Source organism: Pseudopodoces humilis, chromosome 1, assembly GCF_049639895.1.
Source record: "Pseudopodoces humilis isolate 2021_Gansu_Grassland_sample_001 chromosome 1, ASM4963989v1, whole genome shotgun sequence".
Classification (NCBI taxonomy): Eukaryota; Metazoa; Chordata; class Aves; order Passeriformes; family Paridae; genus Pseudopodoces; species Pseudopodoces humilis.
The window spans coordinates 118,166,318-118,187,798 of NC_142200.1; the positions used below are offsets into that span (position 1 = coordinate 118,166,318).

The 21,481-nt window shown below is 38.3% G+C and overlaps 1 protein-coding gene across 2 annotated transcripts in view; it reads left to right on the forward strand.

Annotated features, from left to right (window-relative positions):
• Positions 1-21,481, forward strand: part of JAZF1 (JAZF zinc finger 1) — a 185,882-nt gene that overhangs the window by 92,038 nt on the left and 72,363 nt on the right. For both annotated transcript variants that reach the window (XM_005518914.2, XM_088066577.1), the window contains exon 2: positions 12,206-12,278. In XM_005518914.2, the coding sequence (XP_005518971.1) occupies positions 12,206-12,278 (73 nt within the window). The remainder of the gene's footprint in view (positions 1-12,205; positions 12,279-21,481) is intronic.

Here is a 21,481-nt window from a genome sequence, read left to right on the forward strand (position 1 = left end):
TGTTTGGTTTGGTTTAGGGTTTTTTGGGGGGAGGAGGGGGTTGGTGGTTTGTTTGTTTTTATTGTTGGAGTTTGGGGGTTTTTCTGTTAGCTTGTTTGGGGGGGTTGTGGGGGTTTTTTCTAAGTTTTGTTGGATGCTGCATGGTTTTGATTGGGATAATAAAATAAAACTAGAATGTTTTAGAGCATACCATGGTCTTAGAACATCTTTGATTGTTAAACTCATCTATTTCCTTAAATCTCTGCTTAATGTCTGTATTTCTAAGCTTTTATAAATTTATTTGCTATTTTAAACTGACCATTCTGCTTTTGGTTTTATCCTCCCTCTGCAAGCCTCAGTTTATGAGTGGTTGTGTAAGAGTAAAACCTGGTCTTTATTTTTTGGCTGTGTGAGTTCAGTCCATTAAGGGGAGACAGCAAATGGCAGGATCCAGTTCCAGTAGAGCTGTGAGGCTTCAGCCATTGCCTGATCTGCAAAATCCAGTCTTTTCTAAGAGCTGGACTGAGATAGCCAGATATCATTCAGTGGAGGGCACCAAACCCTTGCTACACTTGGCTTCCCAGTGCCTGGAGATACTGGAGCCAGCTCACTAACTTCAGTGTGTGAAATTATCTATTTCACCTTCTTAGTTCTCAAGATAATTTGAAATTCTCTTTCAAAAACAGATGTCAAAGGTACAAAACTGCAGAGGTTCTGCTCCACTGTTAATACTTAAGGGCAAACAAAATAGTCCTGTTGCTCAGGGTTGATAGTTAACAGCACTTAAAAATTTTCTCATATGCCAGTTCCTGTTATTCCAGGAATAGATAATTAGACTTCCAAGTGGTGCTGTTTAGGGATACTTAATTTTATTTAAGTTTATTGACATTTTGTTTGCAGAGAAATAGAATTTTCATCTCAGAGTATTAGGTTCACATTTGTGCACTCTTTCCAGTGATGATATCTTCCTCTTAAAGAGAGGGACACCCCCACACCACATCCTCACTCCCTTTGGGAAACATGATATGTGGTATGTTTTTGTGTGCTTCTTGTTCCCTGCAGAGCAGGCTTGTCGCTGGATGTTTCATGTGTAGCTCTGGTGACAAATCTGGAGTTGTTCACAGCCTTAGAGAAGGCATATTAGTGAGAAAATTATTCCCAGTGAAATAAAATAGCAAAATTGTGCAAGACATGGTATGTACCAACGAATTTTGGAAACAGACATTTCAGGACAGAAAGGTTTGCTGAGCACGTGGTGTTCTAATGCATCTGGTTTATGTGCTCCACCTGGCATGGTTGCTGCCTTCTGGAGCTTCCTTTGAGTAACTCTAGGTAATTTTGCTCTTTCCTTCTTCCTTACAAGAAATGGCTTCATTTTGTGGACTCCCTCTTCCTATCAGCAGGAAGACAAGATTAGGAATCCTGTCTCTTACAAGACTGCAGAGTAGTAGCACAGAAGATAAGCTGCTTATAGTAATTTTAGTGACTCATAGGAAAAATATGTTTTGTTTCCTTCTCATACAATCCTCCCTTAAAATAAACCAAAAAAATCCCTCAACCACTGTTTGCAGAGGAACGAAGCCACAGTATAAAACTGAGAGTAAAACGCTTTCCTTTCTCATCCCTGGTAAAGATGAAGAGGTTGAACTGGTAAAATACTGGCTGTGCCACTTACAGCAGTTCATGTTAGTGTTTCCAACCAAAATTAGAGGTGGCCTGTTTCCAGTGACACCTGGAAATTTAGTGCTGTGTCGATAGTCTGAAATGGAGATCCTCTGGCACTGCAAATGAAATATGTGCCCCTGCAGTTCAGTTGTGGTTTAGGTGGTCATGGAGTTGGGATATAATCATATTATTTTAACTCCTGGAGATCATTACTGCTTTGGGAAATAAAACCCTCAACCATCAGAACTGTCAAGATACATATATTTTGAAGTTTTATATAAAGTAATACTAGGTTTCATTTATTTTCTGAATGTTTAAGCCAAGTTTTCATTGTTAAAACTAGATGAGAACAAGGGTTGGAGTATTTGAGCAGTATTAATATGAAGGCCAAACACAAACCTATAAATTTTAAATTTTCTTAGTAGGAAAACTAGCTGTTTTGAAATAACTGCTTCCTTTATGCTACACTGTTTATCCTAAAATATGGTCTTAAGCATGTACTCACTTCACATTGAAAAAACAGCCTTGTGGTTTATGTAAAGATTATTCTTCTACTACTAGTTAACAAGTTTTGCCTAAAAAAGGCCAAACATCCCAATGGATTTGCCCAAATGAGGACTGGGTTCTCATAGGAACCCACAGAATTCAACTCTCAATCAATCAAATATCAACTCTAAAAATTTATTTCCTTATGATTTTGGCAAAATGCTAAGAGCAGGGTGAATGCTCCTCATTTTTTTTTTTCTTTTTTTCCTTATTCTTTTGTGTCACTTCCAGATGTACAGGGTAATGATGTGTATGACCTTAGAGAGGGGAGAAATGTGTGAACGCTGCAAATGGAGTGGTTTAACTGAATATTTAGAAATTCTGCAGGCAGGGCTGGGTCCTCTCCTTGTCCTCCACTCTCTCCAGTCTGGCAGCGTAGGGAATAACAAGCTCTTTCCCCCCACAGGCAGCCCAGAACCAGGTCACCTCCAGGGAGTCACAGCCTTGCAGCAGAGGGGTTTTGCTGGCATCAGGAGTCATCTGGGGAGGCAATAAAGCCATGCTGGCCAGAGGAGTCCTTCCCATGTGCTCCTGCTGGGTCCTGCTTGGGCAGCTCTTCCTATGCATCCGTGCTGGTCCTGCTGGTGCGGAGAGCACCGAGCGTGGTTGGGGCCAATAGAAGTGATTAAAGGGACCATTGTGCTGCTGTGGGCATTTGGGGGCAGTGCTGCAGGTCATGAAAGTGGTCTGATCGTCGTTTCAGTATAGAGTAGTATCCTTAGATCATGAATTAAGTTTTCTTTTTGGGGACCTTCCCTGATCTGGGTGAATCCCTTTCCACATTACACGAGTTTTCAGCCAAAAGAGACATCATAGTGTGGTGAGGAATAAAAATGCCCATTTAATTACTGAAATGGGATCGTTTTAGAGATTACTAATGATATATGTTATGCCCTGTGTGCTTGGCTGTTAAGTGCAAATGGACCTTTTATTTACTCTCCAGTGGCTTATCATGAGGTTATTTGACTTACATTCAATGTTGTTAAGTTCTGTGAAAATGGCATTCTAATTTTTCTCTATGTCAAGCTTCGTTAAGTGTATTTGCACTTAGAAATTGCAAGCAAGATGTTAACATTTCAAATGCCTAAATACTGAATATTTAAAAAGTAAAATTAAATAGCGGCAGTCTTGGAGGTTTTTTCCTTCTCTAAGGGACCTTTCCAGCACTGCTTATTTCCTGTTGATTTGATTCATTAATATTTTGCCTATCAAGTAAATGCATTAATGACTGCATTTGGTTGCAGCAATAATTGTGTGTTTCAAATAAAAACTATTTAGCATAGTAAGTGGAAAAGCATCATGGTACATGAAGTGTGCTTGCAGTTCATTGCATCTGAAAGATCACAAAGACATCTTTTTGGCATTTGTTGCTTTTCAGCCAGTTACTAGCAATTATATTCTGTTTTAATAGAAATTAAGTGGCTGATTTACAGCATTACTCTTTTCATGCTGAGGCATGAGCCAATGGGATTGTCTTCAATCACAGTGCACAATAGTATTTTCTGAAAGATTTAGGATTACACTCTCTACACAGCTCTGTCTCATGGTTGCTGCTGGAGATTTGTTTGGGTTTTCAGAGGAGAAGGTCATAGCAGGAGATGACTTAAACATGGGTTGATTGGTTGCCATCCTTTCTGCAGCCTATTGAGGTGTGCCAGAGGTCTGAGAGGGCCCTCGTGGACTGGTCACTGTCAGAACCACTCTGAAAGGGACCAGGAAAGCACAGCTAGAACATTCAGCCTCAGTTCTTGCAAATTATTTTGGGGACAGAGAATTGGAAAGTTCTGGTAGGGAAAACTCTTCTTAAGGCACTAGATTATCTGGAATTTGTACTTTCAAGAAGCAAGGTAATATATGTTCAAATAAACAGATAAAAGCATGACTAAGTTGATCAAGTGTTTGGTTTGAGAACTTCAGTTCTTATTTGTGTGTTATTTGTGTATAATATATGGCACTGGAAAGTTATGCACACTCTCATTTTTCACTGTAATTGCCTGTTTGAAGACAGCATGACAGATACAAAGGTTGCTTTCAGCAACTGAGGAGCACTTGGTCACTTACTGTTGTGCAATAATTAACTTAATTGCAGAAATTAGAATGATCTAAAAAGATTCAGGATCCTTGACAGGACTCCAGGCATTCTTTCTCTTTTCTATTGGCCATACCTAAAATAGCCTTTTCTTGCATACGGTTATATCACTTTTTTTTTTTCCCCAATGAAAGATGTTTTTCAGGTTTGCAAGTCCTTCTGTTTGTTTGCTTGGCTATGTGGTTTTTAAATTAAAAATGGAAAATTTCAAGTGATAATCTCAGTTGTGTTGCTGAAATGCTTGTAGTAACTGTGTGTTAAATTAATACATGTGAAGCTATATTCAGAGCCCTGTTTGTCTGGACAAGATAAGGGATGGCCATTATTTTTAAAAGTTCACAGTCTGAATTAAATGGTGGCAACTTGCAAGGATGAAACAGGATTGCTCCGAAGTAGTGTTACATAACAAGTTCTATTGTGCTGTAAGATCAAAGCACAGATTTGTTTCTGTATAGGTTAACTGAAATACCATGTATTATTTTATCACCCACCAAGATACCATTTTCTCATATGACAAAACCCTGAGTTCTTGTGTCTCGCAGGGGTTGTGCTACAAAATGGAATTTCATATGTGTTAGCTGGAGTTAGTGAATGCATGCTGTTCCTTGTGGTGTTCTCAGAGGATTTTGTGCTTTAGTTTCTAATGATTTTCTGCTTTTGAACTTCTCTGACCCTTTTTTATGCTCCCTCTTGCAGTGATGTCCTCTGATTGCATCTTAGAGGTTCTGCATTCACTAAGACTCAGTGAAGTTAAAATGCGGGGAATGCTGTCCCTGGGATCACGGTATCTTTCCAAGTGAAGAGGCAGTTTTTACAAATTACTATTTTTCTTGGGAACTCCACAAGGACTGCTTCACTTCCTTGGGAGGTGCACCAACATGAAGGGGCCAGTGTGTGCTAATCCATGGTGTTAAGTCAGCAGCTGCTGCTTTGCCTTCCAGCTGCCTGTGAGTGCATTCCCAATTTATACTTGTTGGGTTTTTTAACTGAGGCAGCCTCCATTTAAATAAACCTTCTCTTTGACATTTCCTTTTGCTAACCACTTGTCTACATGCGTAATATGTAATTTGCCGTTATTAAGATTAATGGTAACCTTTTTGTGCTTGAAGGCTTTAGGAGAAGTCCACAGTAGTTTGGCTTTTGGGCTGTGATTTCTGATGCTTTACCTTGTCTTTGGACTGTGTAATTCTCCTGCTGTAATGCAGCAATTGCTCAGTTGCTGTGTGGCAAGTCCACAGGCCTGGTTTGAGCAGCAGCAGAGTGCCAGCCCAACAGAGCTGTCCCCCAGCAGGCCAAAAATCCTGCAGTTTCATGACCTTATTGTAATACTTATGTAACCTATGTCGTTAAGGTTTTTTCTTTTTTTCACGGCTTCATGCACTTAAGTGCAATTTGATGGGGAAAATAAAGTGTTTGCAGCTAACTGAGAAACTTGTGCAACTCTGGGATAGACCAAGCAGGCAGAATTTTATTCTAAAACATATTCTGGAGCCTCTAGTATTCACCAAAAATGTGAAAATTGACATAAGTACACTGTTTTCCTGTTTGTACTTGCCTGAATATAGCTTTCTTAGTCATCTATTTAGAGAGCTAAGTCATTTATAAGGGCTTATTATTGTGGAAATGTGAAAGTTTGGTATCTGATCTGTTTCACACATTTTGATAAGTCCATCTCTGTGGAATTCAACACCTTGATCTGGAAAGAACCTAAACTTGTGCTTAAATAGTAAAGGTGTTCTTGAATTCTAGATTTAAAACTCTTGCAGAATCATATTTATCCTCTAGTGTTGTGTCATTGAAGTCAAGAGCATAATCTCCTTTTTATAGAGGAGGATTTTTTTTTCCTATTAAAGATATAATTAAGGCACAGTGTTAATTTGTGATATTTTTTTTCTTTTTATTTGTAAGAAGACACAAATAATGGTGCAGTTGGAATTGATACTGTGAAACTCATAGTGGTTCCCTTGTAATGGAGGTTTTAGATGGGGAGCAATTTCCAGTAACATTGAATTTATCTATTTCTGGCTTTTTAAGCTACATCCACATAGGAACAATTGCAGACTTTTGAGGAAGCCAACAGAAATATTTGCCTTGGCATCATTAGTGAAGCGAGCTAGTTTCAAGGGAAGTGTATGTTTTAATTAACTGGCTGAGCTGACTTATATCAGCCAGTTTCAAGGCCAAGTTAAATACAAGACAGGCACTCTGTGAACCTGCTGGTGGGCGAGCGGAACATGTGTATGGATGTTCTGGCAAAGTCAGGTTTGAGCCTGGAGAACCTCTGTGTTGGCAGTTTACCCCAGTGTGATCTTGCACAAAAAAGATGAGATTATCATTAACATCTCCAAGTGACTTGGGAGAGACTTGTAAGTCCTCGGTCCTTGCAAACATGTGCTTTTAAAATCCTTTTTAAATCCTTTTCAGGGCCATTATTTTCATTACATTAAAAGCGTTTTGTTACTCTTTTAGAGATTAAATGGAAATGGAAATAAGACGCTTGGGTTGGCAAGAGGAGTTTTGCCGTTTTGCTTTTGTTGTAACTATTTGGTATAAAATTGATATGACTTACAGAAGACATATTTTTCAAACCTAATTCTTTCTAAGATATGGGCATCTCTAAACCCTTCCGTCCAAAAAGTAGTATCTGCAACATCAGTGAATTGTCTTGTGCTTCTCACCTCACCAGAGGTTCAGTGGAGCTCACTGAGAGACCTTGTTTGTTAGGCTGAAATTTGTTCCCTAATAATCACCCCCACACTCAATTAGCATAGAGCAAGCACCCTGTGACAAAGATGGATAAAAGGATAATCATCAGCCATAAAGAAGCTACTCAGGTTGTTGGTCTGTGAAATCTGCTGGAGGATTACAGCTACCAAAAATTTTTGACAATCCAGTCACTGCATTTGTAAGTGAGCAGGGATTCATATCTCCTTCTTTAGGCACCTGGACTTCTGTCAGTCTTGACCTCAACCTCTGCTTTTGTTAAATGGTGGCAGGGTGGGGTGAAAACAAGACTGGCCAGTTCATATTCAAGATGTTGAAGAGCAGTATAATTTTTACCACCTTTAGGTCATCATTTTTCTTCTGAGACTATCTTTACCACTTTTCTAATGGTAGTGACCTTTCCTGGTCCCCATAAGAAGAAAGCTTATGGTTGTAAAATAATGCCACTGGAATTTCTTAGCATTTTGTAAGGTGAAAAGTGATCTTTCACAGTGATTTAAAACCAGGGCTCTTACGAAAGTGAAGCTGCTTCTGATAACTTTCTTATGTCTTGTAGGCTAAAAACTTACTGCTGCATTACATACAATGAAGATGTGGCATGTATTTTTGTGCAGAAATATTAATGAAGAACCAAGTTATATAATTAAAGATTGCACTTATACAGGATGTGTATGTCTTTGTTTATTACTTGCTGTCTTTAAGATATTTTGCCATGTTAGGATTTTGCAGTGCTTCCAGGCTGCAAGTTATTTCTGTGTAGTGAGGTGATTTAGTAATTGTAGCATGCTTCAGTAGTCAGTGATTTATTTTGTTAGAACATACTCCACAGAAAATGCCTGGCTTTGTGTGAACAGTTCAAAGATGGCTTAGTGAAATTTATGGTCTCTCAGCCTTAATTATACACTCATACTACTTGTCTAGTTGTCCAGTATGAAAGGTTGTGGATGTGAGAAATTGGAGGGCTCTAATCCTGCAGATGACTGAGTAATTCTGTCTCTCTCATGAATGTTAGCATCCACACTTCAGTCTTTTAAATAGTGAGGTTCTGGGATGCAGAACAAAATTCTGATGTAGTTTGTATAAGACAAGAATTTTATTTTAATAACATTTCATTAAAAAAAGAAAAGAGAAAAAAAAATGTAGCACCATAGTAAATGAGGGGGACATAGCTAAAAAATACAGCATTACAGAAATTCTTCCCTCTGTGGAATGAAATCAGTGGCACACAATGCTTATAAGAGACACATAATGAGGGCAGCTAACGTACAGCGGGTGACAATTTGTTCTACCAGATTTAAAGTGTTACTACAAAACCAATGAAACAGTGAGTCTTGGATAGCCCTTGTTAATTCAAGAAGTGAGAGTAACTAGTTAAAGTAATGTTAATCAATCGATCCCCTCAAGCTCTGGATATTTTTCTTACAAGAAAGGGAACTCAGATCAGCCCTAAGTTGTATTGCTTAAATATTCTCAAGAAGAAATTTGGCATCTGTGACTGTTTAATCCATTATAGGTGTCTGATTGGAAACTATTTAGGCTACTTTTGGCTGACTTTGACCAGTCTATGTGAGTTTGAAGAACCATTAACTAAACTTGTCACATTATACAGGGCCATTTTTGTGAGATTGACAAGAAATTTTGGTCTCCCCTGCTCCTCGTTCCTGAGTCAGATTAAGGGAGAGCGTTGGCTGATGCATAGCATCCTGGTCAGTGGGGCAAAGACGTGTTCAAAGACATGCTTTGGGCAGCATGTGTGGCATTAGAAAACATTGCTAATGTCTGTATGAATGTGCTTAGGCATGAGAAAAGCAGAGTGCTGGAAGTCCAGGCTTGAAGGTTCAGCATCAGGGAATACTGCTGCTTAAACTCACTGTAGAGATCTACTTGCTATTCCTTAAAAAAGAAAGGAAGAAAAAAAATGCACTAATTACTGTTTTTTTTTGTATCAAGTCTGAGATAGTTGTGATCTTCTTGTAGTTGTTAACAATGTATATTTACTCTTCTCCAAAGAGTGCTAGCTAATATCAGGAATGTAAGCAGAGACTGACTAAATTGGAAGTAAAATAAAATAAAGGGGGTGGAGGGGTCAGGCTGGGGCAGAAGGGAAGAGGGCAGTCCAGGGAATGAATTGCATCTATGTGCAGTCCCGTGGTACAAGAGTGAACAAGTGGTTCTAGACATCTCTGTGAAAGTTTTAACATGCTCTTATGTTGGGACATTTTAAGAGGGGAGCATACCAGTGAAAGCAGTAGAGAGTGATGGAGGACAGGATATAGAGGAAGAATTGGAGTTAGGAAGGGGCAGGAGAGAGGAAAGGCACTGTCTGAGGCTGGGCAGAGGAAGAGGGAATGGAGGCAGAAAGGAATGAACTGGTGGCATTTGTAGACAGTGAGAAAAAAACTGGTAGTGGTTACCCAAATGTGCATGTGCCTGGATAGCATAGCCATGCAGGTTTTAGGTGGATGCAGAGGGTGGATGCAGTGTGGTTTTCATGCCCCCAAAACGGGGAAGGATTGTGCCAGGGCCTCCTGGCTGCTTCCACCTGTGGCACAGCTGGTCTGGTTTCTCCTCTTTTCTCTTCTTCTCTGAGGGCCTTGGCCCCAGAACAAGTTTCTCTGTTTTTTGGGGTTTTTTTGTTTTTGTTTTTTGTTTTGTTTTTTGTTTTTTTTGTATTATAGCTGAGGAAGAGAAATAAAACCCAGCAGTGTTACGTGTAGTTCCTGCTGCAATGCAGAAGTGAATGCAGCATTCTCATGACTGGCAACCCAGCACTTGGTTGCAAGATGAATAAAAATGCGTCAAGCATTCTAAGTGCTAAATTCATACAAGATTTTTTTTACTGTGGCTTGGATTATTTTGTGGAATTGGTATATACAGCATAATTGACTCTAAAAACATGTGAAGTCTGATACATGGAGGGGGAAGGGATAGATAGATATATTGAATAGAATCTGCATTGTGTTACTTGTGTGTCAGGCAGCACCTTCTGATAGTCAGGAGTCTGCTTTCTCCAGGTGCCAGCAGGCAAATTGCTCTCTGCTTTGATAACACACTCCTACAAAAGTTATGGGGCTTTTGGTTTTTGTCTTTGTATTTTCATCTTCAGCTGGTGTTATGGGGAGCCACTGGCAAGCTGCGGGAAGTGCAGTGGACTCTCCATTAGAGCCTTTCCTTGTCCTCTCCCACAGATAATGTGCAGCACTCTGATGTAAACCAGCCCCAATTTTGTCTCCTTCAGCCACAGAAACTGTTGTTTATAGGTGGAGGTTAATCCCATTTAAGAACTGGATTAGCAAAGACATAGTCATTTAACCACAGATGCCTGAACTTGGGTTGCAGCAGTTCTCAGATAGTCCTGGCTGGGATTAGTGCCCTGCAGACCTTCTGCATCGAGACAGTTTCATGGCAGGCCATGCACCACTGAGGTGTAAATCTAAGAGAGCTCATCATGACAGTAGTTGTATGCTTGGCCTGCTAAATGACGGTGGGTTTTATAGAAACAAAGGCAGGTAAAAGATCTTTGTATGTTGTGTGAACCTAACTTCCTCAGAGAAGTGAATTAGACAGCATGGGAGATCACTGATGCTTTGCTGTCTTTGGTTAGCTTCATATGGAATGTGACGTGCTGGCAATTACTGCAGAATTTCCCCAGGCACCAGCAGGATCTGTTCCTCTTAAGAACAACAGGCTTGGGTTTGCTGATTGGGTTGGCACTTGTACATTTATCCCTCTTCACTGAACTTTCTTAGTTATTTATCTCTTCAGGGATATATTGATAAAGGCATGTTAGCAAATCCTGCAGCCTAAGCTGTGCAGGAGCAAGTGTAAGGAGAAAGATTAGGATCAGTCTGAGCTTAGAGAGGCAGGCAGGGGATTCCCTTCTCCTTGAATAAAGACATTATCTGTTTCAGCAGTGGTTTGACAAATGCACCACCCCTCAAGCACCTTCCACATTCAGTTCAGTTAAAAATCTTCCTTAAGGCATGGCAGCAGAGACAGATTTCAAAATAATTATTTTAAACCCCACAAAAACCACCAAAAGCAACTGATCAAGTCAAACTAATGTGCTTATCAAGATAATGAGTTTTTAAACATTAACAATGCTTAAAAGCTGTAGGAGGAAACAGAAACAATCCAAAATACAGGATTTGCTTGGAGTGCCCCACACCCCGCCCCCCTCACCAAACACAAAGTAGATGGTTCTCAGAAATAAAAGATGGATATCAGCAGTGCTGTGGGGAGCCATTTGGTAAAGGCATTTTTTATTCTTGATAGTTAAAATGCAGAAGTTACACATAGAATTGGTTTTCAAGTAACGCATAAAACATGTTGTTAATGACTATGTAGTTATCTGCACAGGCAGGATGCACACTTCCCATTGGGAACTTTTGAAGACTGTTTATGCTCAGCTCCTAAAGGTGCCTGTCAACTATGCAGGGCAAATTTGTATTTGAAATTTTAATATAACCCTGGGTTTTGGTATAAGAAAACTGTCTAAACTGTGGACATACTCCCTTGGCTTTGGTTTCAGAAATTCCAACCAAAACTCCTTTGTTAGATAAAAGCACAGCTTAAGTGCAAAGGACAATGGATACAGTGATTGAAAACATATTTTTTCCTCTGAGTGAGAAAGTTAGTGGTCGAGGGAGTTTAGATGTGTTTGCTTCAGGCCTTTTGGTGGGCAGTGCTCTGCCTGGCAAGCATTTTGCTTCAAGACCATTTTTGTATGACTTTTCTGATTCAGAGCTTCAGAAAATATGCTGTAGAGAAGGGAGAGAACAAAGCTCAGAGATGCAGAAGAAAAGTCTCAAGGCACAACAGAAGAGATCTAATCACTCTTGAAGCATCTTAAAATGTTAAAATAGCTACATTAAAAAAGAAGCAGGCTTGAGCCATTGAACACCATAAATCATGGAAAGCAGTGAAAACTAATATTTATGAGGGGGATTGTGAAAGCTTGTGTGACAGTTGGAAATGACATCACTGTTGATGTTTCAAATTCTTGTGTAAAACAGTGCAACAGTGTGTTTATGAATGAATGACCGAGTGATTGCACTGTGCTAAGTGTACTCTATGGATAAGCTGGGTTGGGCTATTTTGGACCTCTTGTGTCCACTTAGAGGTTACTCTGAAGCATTCAGTCCCCTAATTTCAGTGTCAATACCGAAAGCTCAATTCTGTGTATGTATTTCTTTATTCCAGATACAGACCCACGTGTATTAGAGAAACAAGAACTTCAGCAGCCCACCTATGTTGCTCTAAGTTACATTAACAGGTAAGAGTGGTTATTTTTCAGGTATAACTGATCTTGGTTTGCACAGTATATATTCTCCCAAAATGGCATGCTTATGGATGCACTCTGTTTTGCATCATGGGATATGACACTATCAAAACACCTCTTTTGGAGAAACAGTTGAATTAAAATGTAACTAAATTTTTAATCACTTCTGCACAGGGCACAAGCAGCCCTTCAGCTGCACTGCTCAAATACTTAAGAATGAGGTTTTAGCTTTTTGTTTTAGGTAAATCTCATGCCAAACAAGATAATTTTCTTGGCTTAGTTTTCCATTTCATTGTACTTCACACAAGTGAGTCAAGAAAGATTTCACTTTTGATTTTAAAAAAGTTCTATCTGATAATAGTTCAATATATAAATGCATTTTTTACAGAACTTCAGAAGTGTTTCAACCACAATATATATATTTTAAATTCTTGCTTACCAGCCCTGTATAACCTAAAACTTGAAAGCAATTAAGAAATTAAACAGTTTTAAAAGCGCTTTTCTAAGTAACGGGGCCTCAGCTTTTCAGTTATTGACTGATGGTGGTACTGAAACCTCCGGGGTACTCCAGCATGGATTATTGCTTTTTATACATAGAAGACCAGTTTGCTTTTTAATTTTTTTTGTCTAGAGGATGAGATACAAACTTGTAACCCTGGAAGATTAACCCAAGATTTAGTTTGGCATAGACTGAGTTGATTCAAACTCTCATGGGTCACGCAAAACTTTTATTTCTAATTCTACTTCATTTTAAAAATGGGAAAAAGCAAAACAAAAGCAGAAACCAACAAACTTCTAAAAACACAGAATACACTCTTTGACTTTCTATAACGTTTGCTGTAGCAAAAAAGTGTCAGTGGGTGTGTGGGGGAAGAATACTTCAAAGTATGGAAGTAAGAAGTGGTGTTCACTTGGTGAAATGACTACATTTTCTCCACTACATGAGACTATGATGATTAAGAATAGCCAGTATTGACATGATTTCCTACTTGGCAAGTAACTCTTCTTCTTCCTGGAGACAGTCTGACTCTTAAAGCATATTTTGAAATTGGCCATGACCCTTTTTAACACTTAGTTCTGCTGATCTCATTTAATGTATAAAACTTTTTTTTTTCCAATGTGTAGGCTTGGTATGCTGTTGTGTGTGATGATATGTTTCCCTCTTTCCATCATATACTTGGGTGTTTTCTCTTTTTGCTTCTATGATTATTTTACTTAATGTGAGAGAGGGGGAAGGTTTTTTGTTGTTTTTTTTTTAAGTAGGGAAAAGCTGTTTTAAGACCACATACTTCAGACCATACATAAGACCATTGGACTTGTTTTAAGACAGTGGGACTTGATTGTCCAGTTTGCAATCAGACTACTTTTAAAGTAGTTTGAAAGTGATACCTCATCTAGATTTCATTATTTTTTCTACCCTTTAAACAGAGTTCTGTGTGACTGAGACGGTTTTACTTGCTACATATTTTGTCCAAACTTTCTTACTCTGTCATTTATGAAAAATAATTCTGGAGGATCAAACTGTGTTGTTTGTATAGTAAAACTGAATCTGAGTTGACTTGTGCTTGAACCAGCTGTTATTTAGTTGCTTTTTTAATTGTATTTTATTTTTTTCCAAAGTATCTTTCATTGAACCACCTGCTCTATGCAACTCAAGCTCTTGAGGGAGCAGCAATATCCATTACAGTACAAGACATGCCTTTCTATTTCCCACTACATATGCCAGAGCTGAGTTCTGCTTTGTTGTCCCAGGCTATGAACTCAGATTTTGTAGCCTAATACATGTCATAAACATGTTGCATACTGTTAGATATCAAACACCAGATACTGCTGCACTTTTTTTAAACCCATGCTTTTATGGCTTCCAAGTGGAACTGAACTTAGCTCAGTTCCTGCTGTGAGTTACAGACCTTAAAACAATCTTGCTCTGCAAGTTTGTATATTCAATATGTTCTGTGTGGGCCATACGGTCGCGTGGAGCCTGGGAAAATAGGGACATCTGATTCTCAGGGACTGCCAAAATTGTATGATAAAATGTACACTAAATATATGTTGTGGTAGAAAGATTAAATGGATGTGCTTTATGCTCTGCCCATTGCCCTGTTGTATGGTGGCTATTATGAGGTAAAACAAAACATAAATCTGGGTTGTCTGGCTTGATAGCTGGGAGGATAAAGTATCAGTAAAACAGATAGTAGAGAGGGAAGGGTACTGGAGTCTCTGTTTACAACTTGAAAGATACTCTTGTTTCCATTTCCCTTCTATCCCTGGTTATTTTCTCAAGCATATTATTACGGCAGTACTGTTTGAGCTCTGAAGTTCTGAGACAGCCCTCAGACTGTGGATGTCTAAATCTATAAGGCTCCATCTCTTTCTCTGCCGGAGATTTACTACCATTACAGCTTTCAGTAACTACACACAGATGCTGCTTCCATAGTGAGTGTGATCCTCATGTAGACAAATAACGTTCCTTTTAAAACTGGTGGACAAAATATAAATTATGGGTCATAATGGTTTGTTACTGCTACATCAAACACTTCCATCAGACACTGACTGAATTGCCACAAATCCCTTTCTCAGACAGTTTAGTGTAGCCTTAGTGCAGTCCCCAGTATTGATGGCTATTCCCTGCTTTCTTCTGGTTTGGTTTCTCAGAAGTCAGAATTGGAATCAATAAAAGACACACTACAGCCAAAGCAGATGCAGTTAATCTGTTTCCGTCCTATAAATACAGGAGAGGTTTGTCTGCAAGGAGTTCAGTGGTGCTACTACAAGAATGGAATACTGGCTGTGATCTGTCAGGAGTAGTTGCAAATGAGCACTTGGGCCAACATCCTCCAGTACTTACTAGGGGTATTTCCTTTGTAGATGGGTCAGGACACCTTTATATTTTGTATTGCATTGAAATGCAGAAGTTAGCCACAGTGATTAATATTGCTCATGCTGCTTCTTAAATGCAGGTTTTATAGCTTTAAGTTAATAAACATGACTATGAATTTTGCTTGGTGTTTTATTGGAATCTGCATAGCATTGTTTGTGCCTCTGTGTGTGTTACTCTGGGTCTGTAGAGGTGATGATGGCTCTTGAGGTTGCTGTATTACCTGGCATTGCAGCATACAGCCAAGGCTTTTAGACTGGTGCAGTCTAATGGAGAGAGACTTCTCACTGTTCTAATATTTGAAAGGTTTTTTTATGTGGATACTGCTGGTTGCCTTTTAATGAGGAAAGCAGCTTTTTGGGAATGTTTGGGCTTTTTAAAAAAACCAGAAAAATAAACATACCAATATCACTAGCACAAGTGAGAAGACAATAAAGGCATACAAATAATTCCTTTGTCTGAAAAGGTCATATTAAAAAATGTTTATAATGAAAAAGCTTTTATTTCCCAACTTAGTGAATGAAAAATTCTTTACAATTAAGTTTTAATGGGGATATTTCAACTTTGAGATTGTGAGTACCAGAAATAAGAAAAAAGCATAAGTTATTGGAGTCAATTCCCTTCACCTTGAATATGAAGGATGGGAAGTACCATAGTAACTTTTATTATTGGAAGCATATACCATAAAAAGAACATTTAATTCTGTATTTCATGCAGTTTCCATGAAATACATTTTTCTTAGATACAGTAATTACTTTGGTTAAAAAAATTTCATCTTGATGGGAAAATGGTGAGCATCTTTCTCTAAAAGATAAAACTCTCTGCATCATACACCTGATAAACAGTAGGTCAAGCTTCAAGTCTTTCTAATTATTTCAGGCACCATATTTCCACTTTGAAGTTGTATCATTCATGGTATGTAACAGATTGAGACATTCTACCAATAAATATATAAAACCCCTTAAAATTGATTTTTGATCTCAAAATAGTTAATTTGTTTTTTTGAATGAATAAAAAGCAAATTTTTTTTAAAAAAAGGTATAACTAAGAGCTATCCTAACTTTTTTTGGTATAGCCTACACTGTCTTAAATCTCATGCCATGATTTAGAAACAGAAGGGTAGGGACAAGGCAGACTTTTCCATTTCAGGAATTCTATTGTAGATGAGTTTTTCTGCATGGGAACATATGAGCCCTTGAAGCTGTTAAAAGTATTGCTGTATCACCTGTTAAGACTTGCTACGTTTTATAGTGCCTAGTACTACAATTCTGCCTCTTTGTCTTAAAATTTAACTTTTCCTTCCCGTAACACGATGCTGTCTCATTTGAATTGAATATCACAACTTTGTAAAAGTGCAGCGATTCCTTTGGATTGTCGGTTCTCATCACGCTGAAGGTGCATGCCAATGCTTCCAGTAGCTGCTGGATTGAATGCATGTGACAGGATACAGAAAGAACGGGATCAAAGTAACATGTCAATTGCCAGATAATATTTTTCTGTGTAAGCCTATTTTTAAGTTAACAGTGACCAAGTAGATCATATGGTTTTATTCATGTAGCCATATCTTTATGCTCTGCTATTTGACTTGTTCTGGAGATGGAACAAGACAAACTTCAGATGATAATTCAAACAAGATGTGCAGAAATGAATGATAGTTAGGATAAGGGGAATGCCTTTTGGTTTGGAAGGATTTATGCAGATGGCTTTGTTTTCTCTTTCTCTCTTTACCAGTTTCAAGCCCAGCAAAGCTGAAGATTTATATGATGTACAGCTCTTCTATTTCATGTCAGCAGTAAAGATCAAAAAGCAGATTGGTACTTTAAGGAAAAGCCTTAATGCCATGCCTTGAAATAAAAATTATGTGGTGAACTTAAATGTAGGACACTGAAAGAATGTGTCTTAGTTGTGGGGTTGATTTTTTGTTTTAATTGAGAAGGAATTAGCTTTCTTATGGTAATTCTTCTGTGAAAGACTCAGGATTTTTCCTTTCCTTTTCTTTTCCACCCCATGAATTTCAAGTGAAAGAAGCATTGCCAAGTCAGCATCATTTCTTGCAAGTGAATGTGTGCACACCTTTGTGTAATTTAGTTACCAAGCACTAGAGTTGTCAGGAAAAGTCCTCAAGATTTTCAGGATTCTTGTCTCTGGTGGCATTTCTTCATCTTTTGTCAACGTGGCATGCCAAAATTGATGAAAAAAACATCTTCCTGGCACTGTTTGTCTTGGCCAGTTCTGTTTCAATTCCCAGCTTTCTGCATAGGTCTCTTGCACAAGTCGCTGCATTTAGGGAAGGGGAAGGAGAAATACTTTATTGTCACTTGCTTTAAAAAGGAAGGCATTTCATTTCTGTAATGTTTAAATTTGATCCTAAGCCATACTGATGTTCTCAGAATGACTGTGTGTTGGCTGCACAAAAAAGCATATTCAGATATTTTGTTTTCAGCTATGTGGGCTAATAAGGCTCTCAGTATCTATTTCTCTACGTCACACCACAGTAAGGTCCTAATTCTTACTAGACTCTGGCAATAACACATGTATGTGCATTCTTTATATTGCAATTACTTAACATGTTTGCAGAGCTATTTGGAAAACACATTAATGTGCCCGGTTTCAGATCGTCTGCAGAAATAAGAACTTGTAGAAACTATTATGCTTTGATTTATGAGTGAAGAATAAGCAAAAATTTTACAATGGTGATTAGTTTACTTTTCAAGTACAATCTGAGTTAAAATGGTTGAAAACAGTGGCTGTTCTTCCTGTCTCTACCATTTAGAAAAAATGTTTCTCATACACAGCTATTTACTTCCTATCCTGGTAAGTTTATTTTCTTTAAATCACCATCAACAACAGCAACAGAACATTACATGCACAGGAGAAAATTACAGACTGAGTAAATAACTTCTTAGATAAGGTTCATGCTGTCCAGTGTTTTGCTAAAAGCTTGTTGTGACAATCTCAGCTACATGTGATGACTTGCAGATTGGCAAACGTGGCATCCCTGGAATCCCAAGGCAGCCCAGACCAGCTGCTGGTAATTTTCATTGACTGTGGCCTGGTCTTTTTATGAACTTAAAATCTACATATCACTGATGCTGTGTACAAAAGTGCATGTGCTTCTTTGTCTAATTTAATTGATTTTTAAAAAGTAATAATATTGCATTGTAAAGCTACTTACTTAGATATGTTGCAAAAAAGCATGTTTAGGATTAGAAAAACTTAAAATTAGATTTTCAAATAATTGCAGATTATTGAATTTTTTTCCCCTATGTTAACTTCTAGTGATGTGAGCACATTGTGTATCCTAAGATCCATTCCAGTAGTGAATATCTCTATACTAACTTATTAATACTAACTTATTAAAATGCAGTAAACTATATCCATAATTCCTAAGGTGTCTAAAGATGCTCAGTGTTTCCCTCTCTTCTCCTTCATTCTCATTTTTGCATATAACACTTCCAGATAAGGGTTCTCATTTGCAAAATCTTACTAGAATTCAGTGAGAGATGGGGCCCATAAACATAAAGGCCACATATCAAACAGAGTCACAGCACAAAGTCTGTACATTGCCGTAGGCATTCAGAAGTAGGGCCCCAATTTGGAGGTTGCATACCAAGGCTGTCCAAGTCATGCTTTAGGACAGCCTGTAGCCTAGACTAGAGGTTAAGTGCAGATGAGAGAATATTCTTAGTGCTGGAGAACTTGGCTCGTGAGGAAAGAACATTGATGTCATCTTCCGCTACGTGAAACCTACTCCAAAGTGTTAGTCTCAGCCTTAATTTTCATTAAATACGTTTGCGGTTGGGTTGACCTCTCAATTTGATTCTGAGCCAGAGAGAAAATTTTATATCCTGCAGAGATACATTCCTTATCCCACCACTTCCTCCACAATACTCCAGTGTCCCGAGAAATGGAGACCAGGTGGCGAGCTTGACAGAGTTGGTTTCTTCTCTTATTGAGGCCAAGGGTGCATTTAGCAGGCCAGCAAGGGAATTTTGGAGTCCACCAGCAAAATGCTTTTGAAAGATGGTTCTCCTAGGTCTATGACTGGAATAGCACAGTTTATAGCAGTCTTTAAGCACCTACAGTACAGAGCTGAAAGGAACCTGTGTTGTGCACTGGAATCCTGACTGGTCTTCATGCTAGAATAAAATGAAAGTAAAAACTGAAGCCATCTGAAAGCAACTGGTGGGTATGAAACGTAAGGGTGAAAGAGAGCACTGAGGGTATATGTTATGATAAGGAATTAGTGAAGCTTGACTGCCCTGATTGTGAGCAGGTGTTATATAGTAAAGGAAGTTTTAATATGATGAAAACGAAGGAAAGATGAAAAGGTTCCTTTGGTTTTTAGTTTTCATTTGTGGCTGCTCTCCTAAACGTATAAAGTGCTGAGAGGAAGATGCCTTGGCATATCATCTGTGTTTTTTGTTTCATCTACTTAATTTTGCCACAATAGTATGGTATCATGTAATCAAAAAATAATTTTTGACAGTGTAGAGACAGTAGGAAAACCATAGGGCTTACTGGATTTTTGTTACGAATATAAAAGCAGAGAAGAGATTGATCTTGCCCTTGGATTTTTCTGAAACATCCACAACTCAAACAATGAAGACAATTTAGAAGGATGTAAAAGTGAGAACTTGCAAGACGTAGCAGAACCCTGAAACTGATGCAAGTACATGGTTTTTTTCTGATGTACAGCTGTTAAATGTGTTTGTGAGGTGGACAGTAGCCTATCTTTGACCTCTGAAAGTCTAAAGTCTAATTCAATGCGCTTCAGCAATAGTTGTGTACGTTACATATTACAAATTGTTTAAGTAACTTATGTTGGATTATGGTGACCTGAAACACTCAAAAAGCTTGCTTGGCTCAGCAAACAAAGGCTATTAAAGGGAGGCTTTATTTAATTAATTTGGCTCAGTTATAGTACAATTACTCAGGCTGATTTAGTACTTTCTGAGTCTTGGTTTCCCCAAAGCAGTACAATTTTGCAGACACTAGATTTCTTGTTCCAATTTCTCAGAAAACTGAGAAAGGTTTTCTTTCATTGTTAGTGTTGGGGGTTTGTTTGTGGAGTTTGTTTTGTTGTTTGTTTTTTTTTTAAAATCAGGCACAAGTATTTCCCCAGGTGGTATATGAGGATACAGGCAGAGATGGAAATAATTACAGCAGTAGTTCCATCTACAGGTGGAGATGGGCTGCAGGGGTAGACACTGCTGATTTGTCCTTGATTTATTGAGGAATTGCTGTGGTTTTGCTTTGCATGACTGTTTAATATCTAGTAATTTCTAATTAGAGTAATTTTTAATTAATTTTAATTTTTTAATCATTTTGTAATTTATGAGCAAGACACCCTAACAGAGAGGGATGTAGTTTTGGATTCTGCATTGAGGTGCAAAAAAGGTGACTTGTTTCAAAGTTGCATGTAACATTTCATATCTGCCACCATCAGTGCTGGGAATTGACCATGTGCCTTGAATGACCCTTTTACAAGAACTTTTGAGCTGGGAATAGGCTGACTTTATTACTTGCTTTTATAGTGTGGATAGCAGGACCATTCCTCTTAACATCCAGTTCACCTGTGGTGGTGGTAACCATTTGTGCTATTAAGTTCCACTGCTGCTACACACAATGTAAAGTAAATTCAACAAAACTTGAGTATTTGTTGAAAACAGTTTCCTTCCCTGCAGTAGCTTCCAGTGTGAAATATGCTCAATAAAGTGTTAAAAAACCTAGCCCAAAACATCCCGGTTCTAGGTGAGTCAAGGCATTTATGTGTGATTTCCCTCTCTACTGTTTCTTACTTCATTTGCTCCCCTGCCATTTCTGGAAGGTCAGTATTTAGGAAAAGTTGTGAAGCAATTTAAACCAGGTTAGTCTGTTTGCAAGAGGTAGCTGAACAGATCCTGTCTTCCATGCTGAGGATTACCAGGGCTGATGCTGACTTTTTAACCACAGAACGTGGGTATAAAAGCCTGGTTTGAATATTTTTAGCACAAAAACTTTGAGCTTATGCTTTTAATGTGATCTTTGGGATCTGACCAACTACAGAAATATTATCTGTTACCAATGTTGAGATTGTAGAAATGCCCTGAATTTTCACCCAGCGCTATGTAGCAGTTCTTTAATAAAAATAAAACCAAGTGTGTTACCATTTAAAATAATGAGGAAAATACCTCTTGCTAAATGTAATTCTCATAATCTGCTAAATATACTGAGAAATTACATTTTGCGGAGGCTTTTAAGAACATGCAGGGGAGTACTTAGATTTCCTGTTCCCAATAATTTTCCCATGTAAAGTATATTCCCTTATTTATTTTAT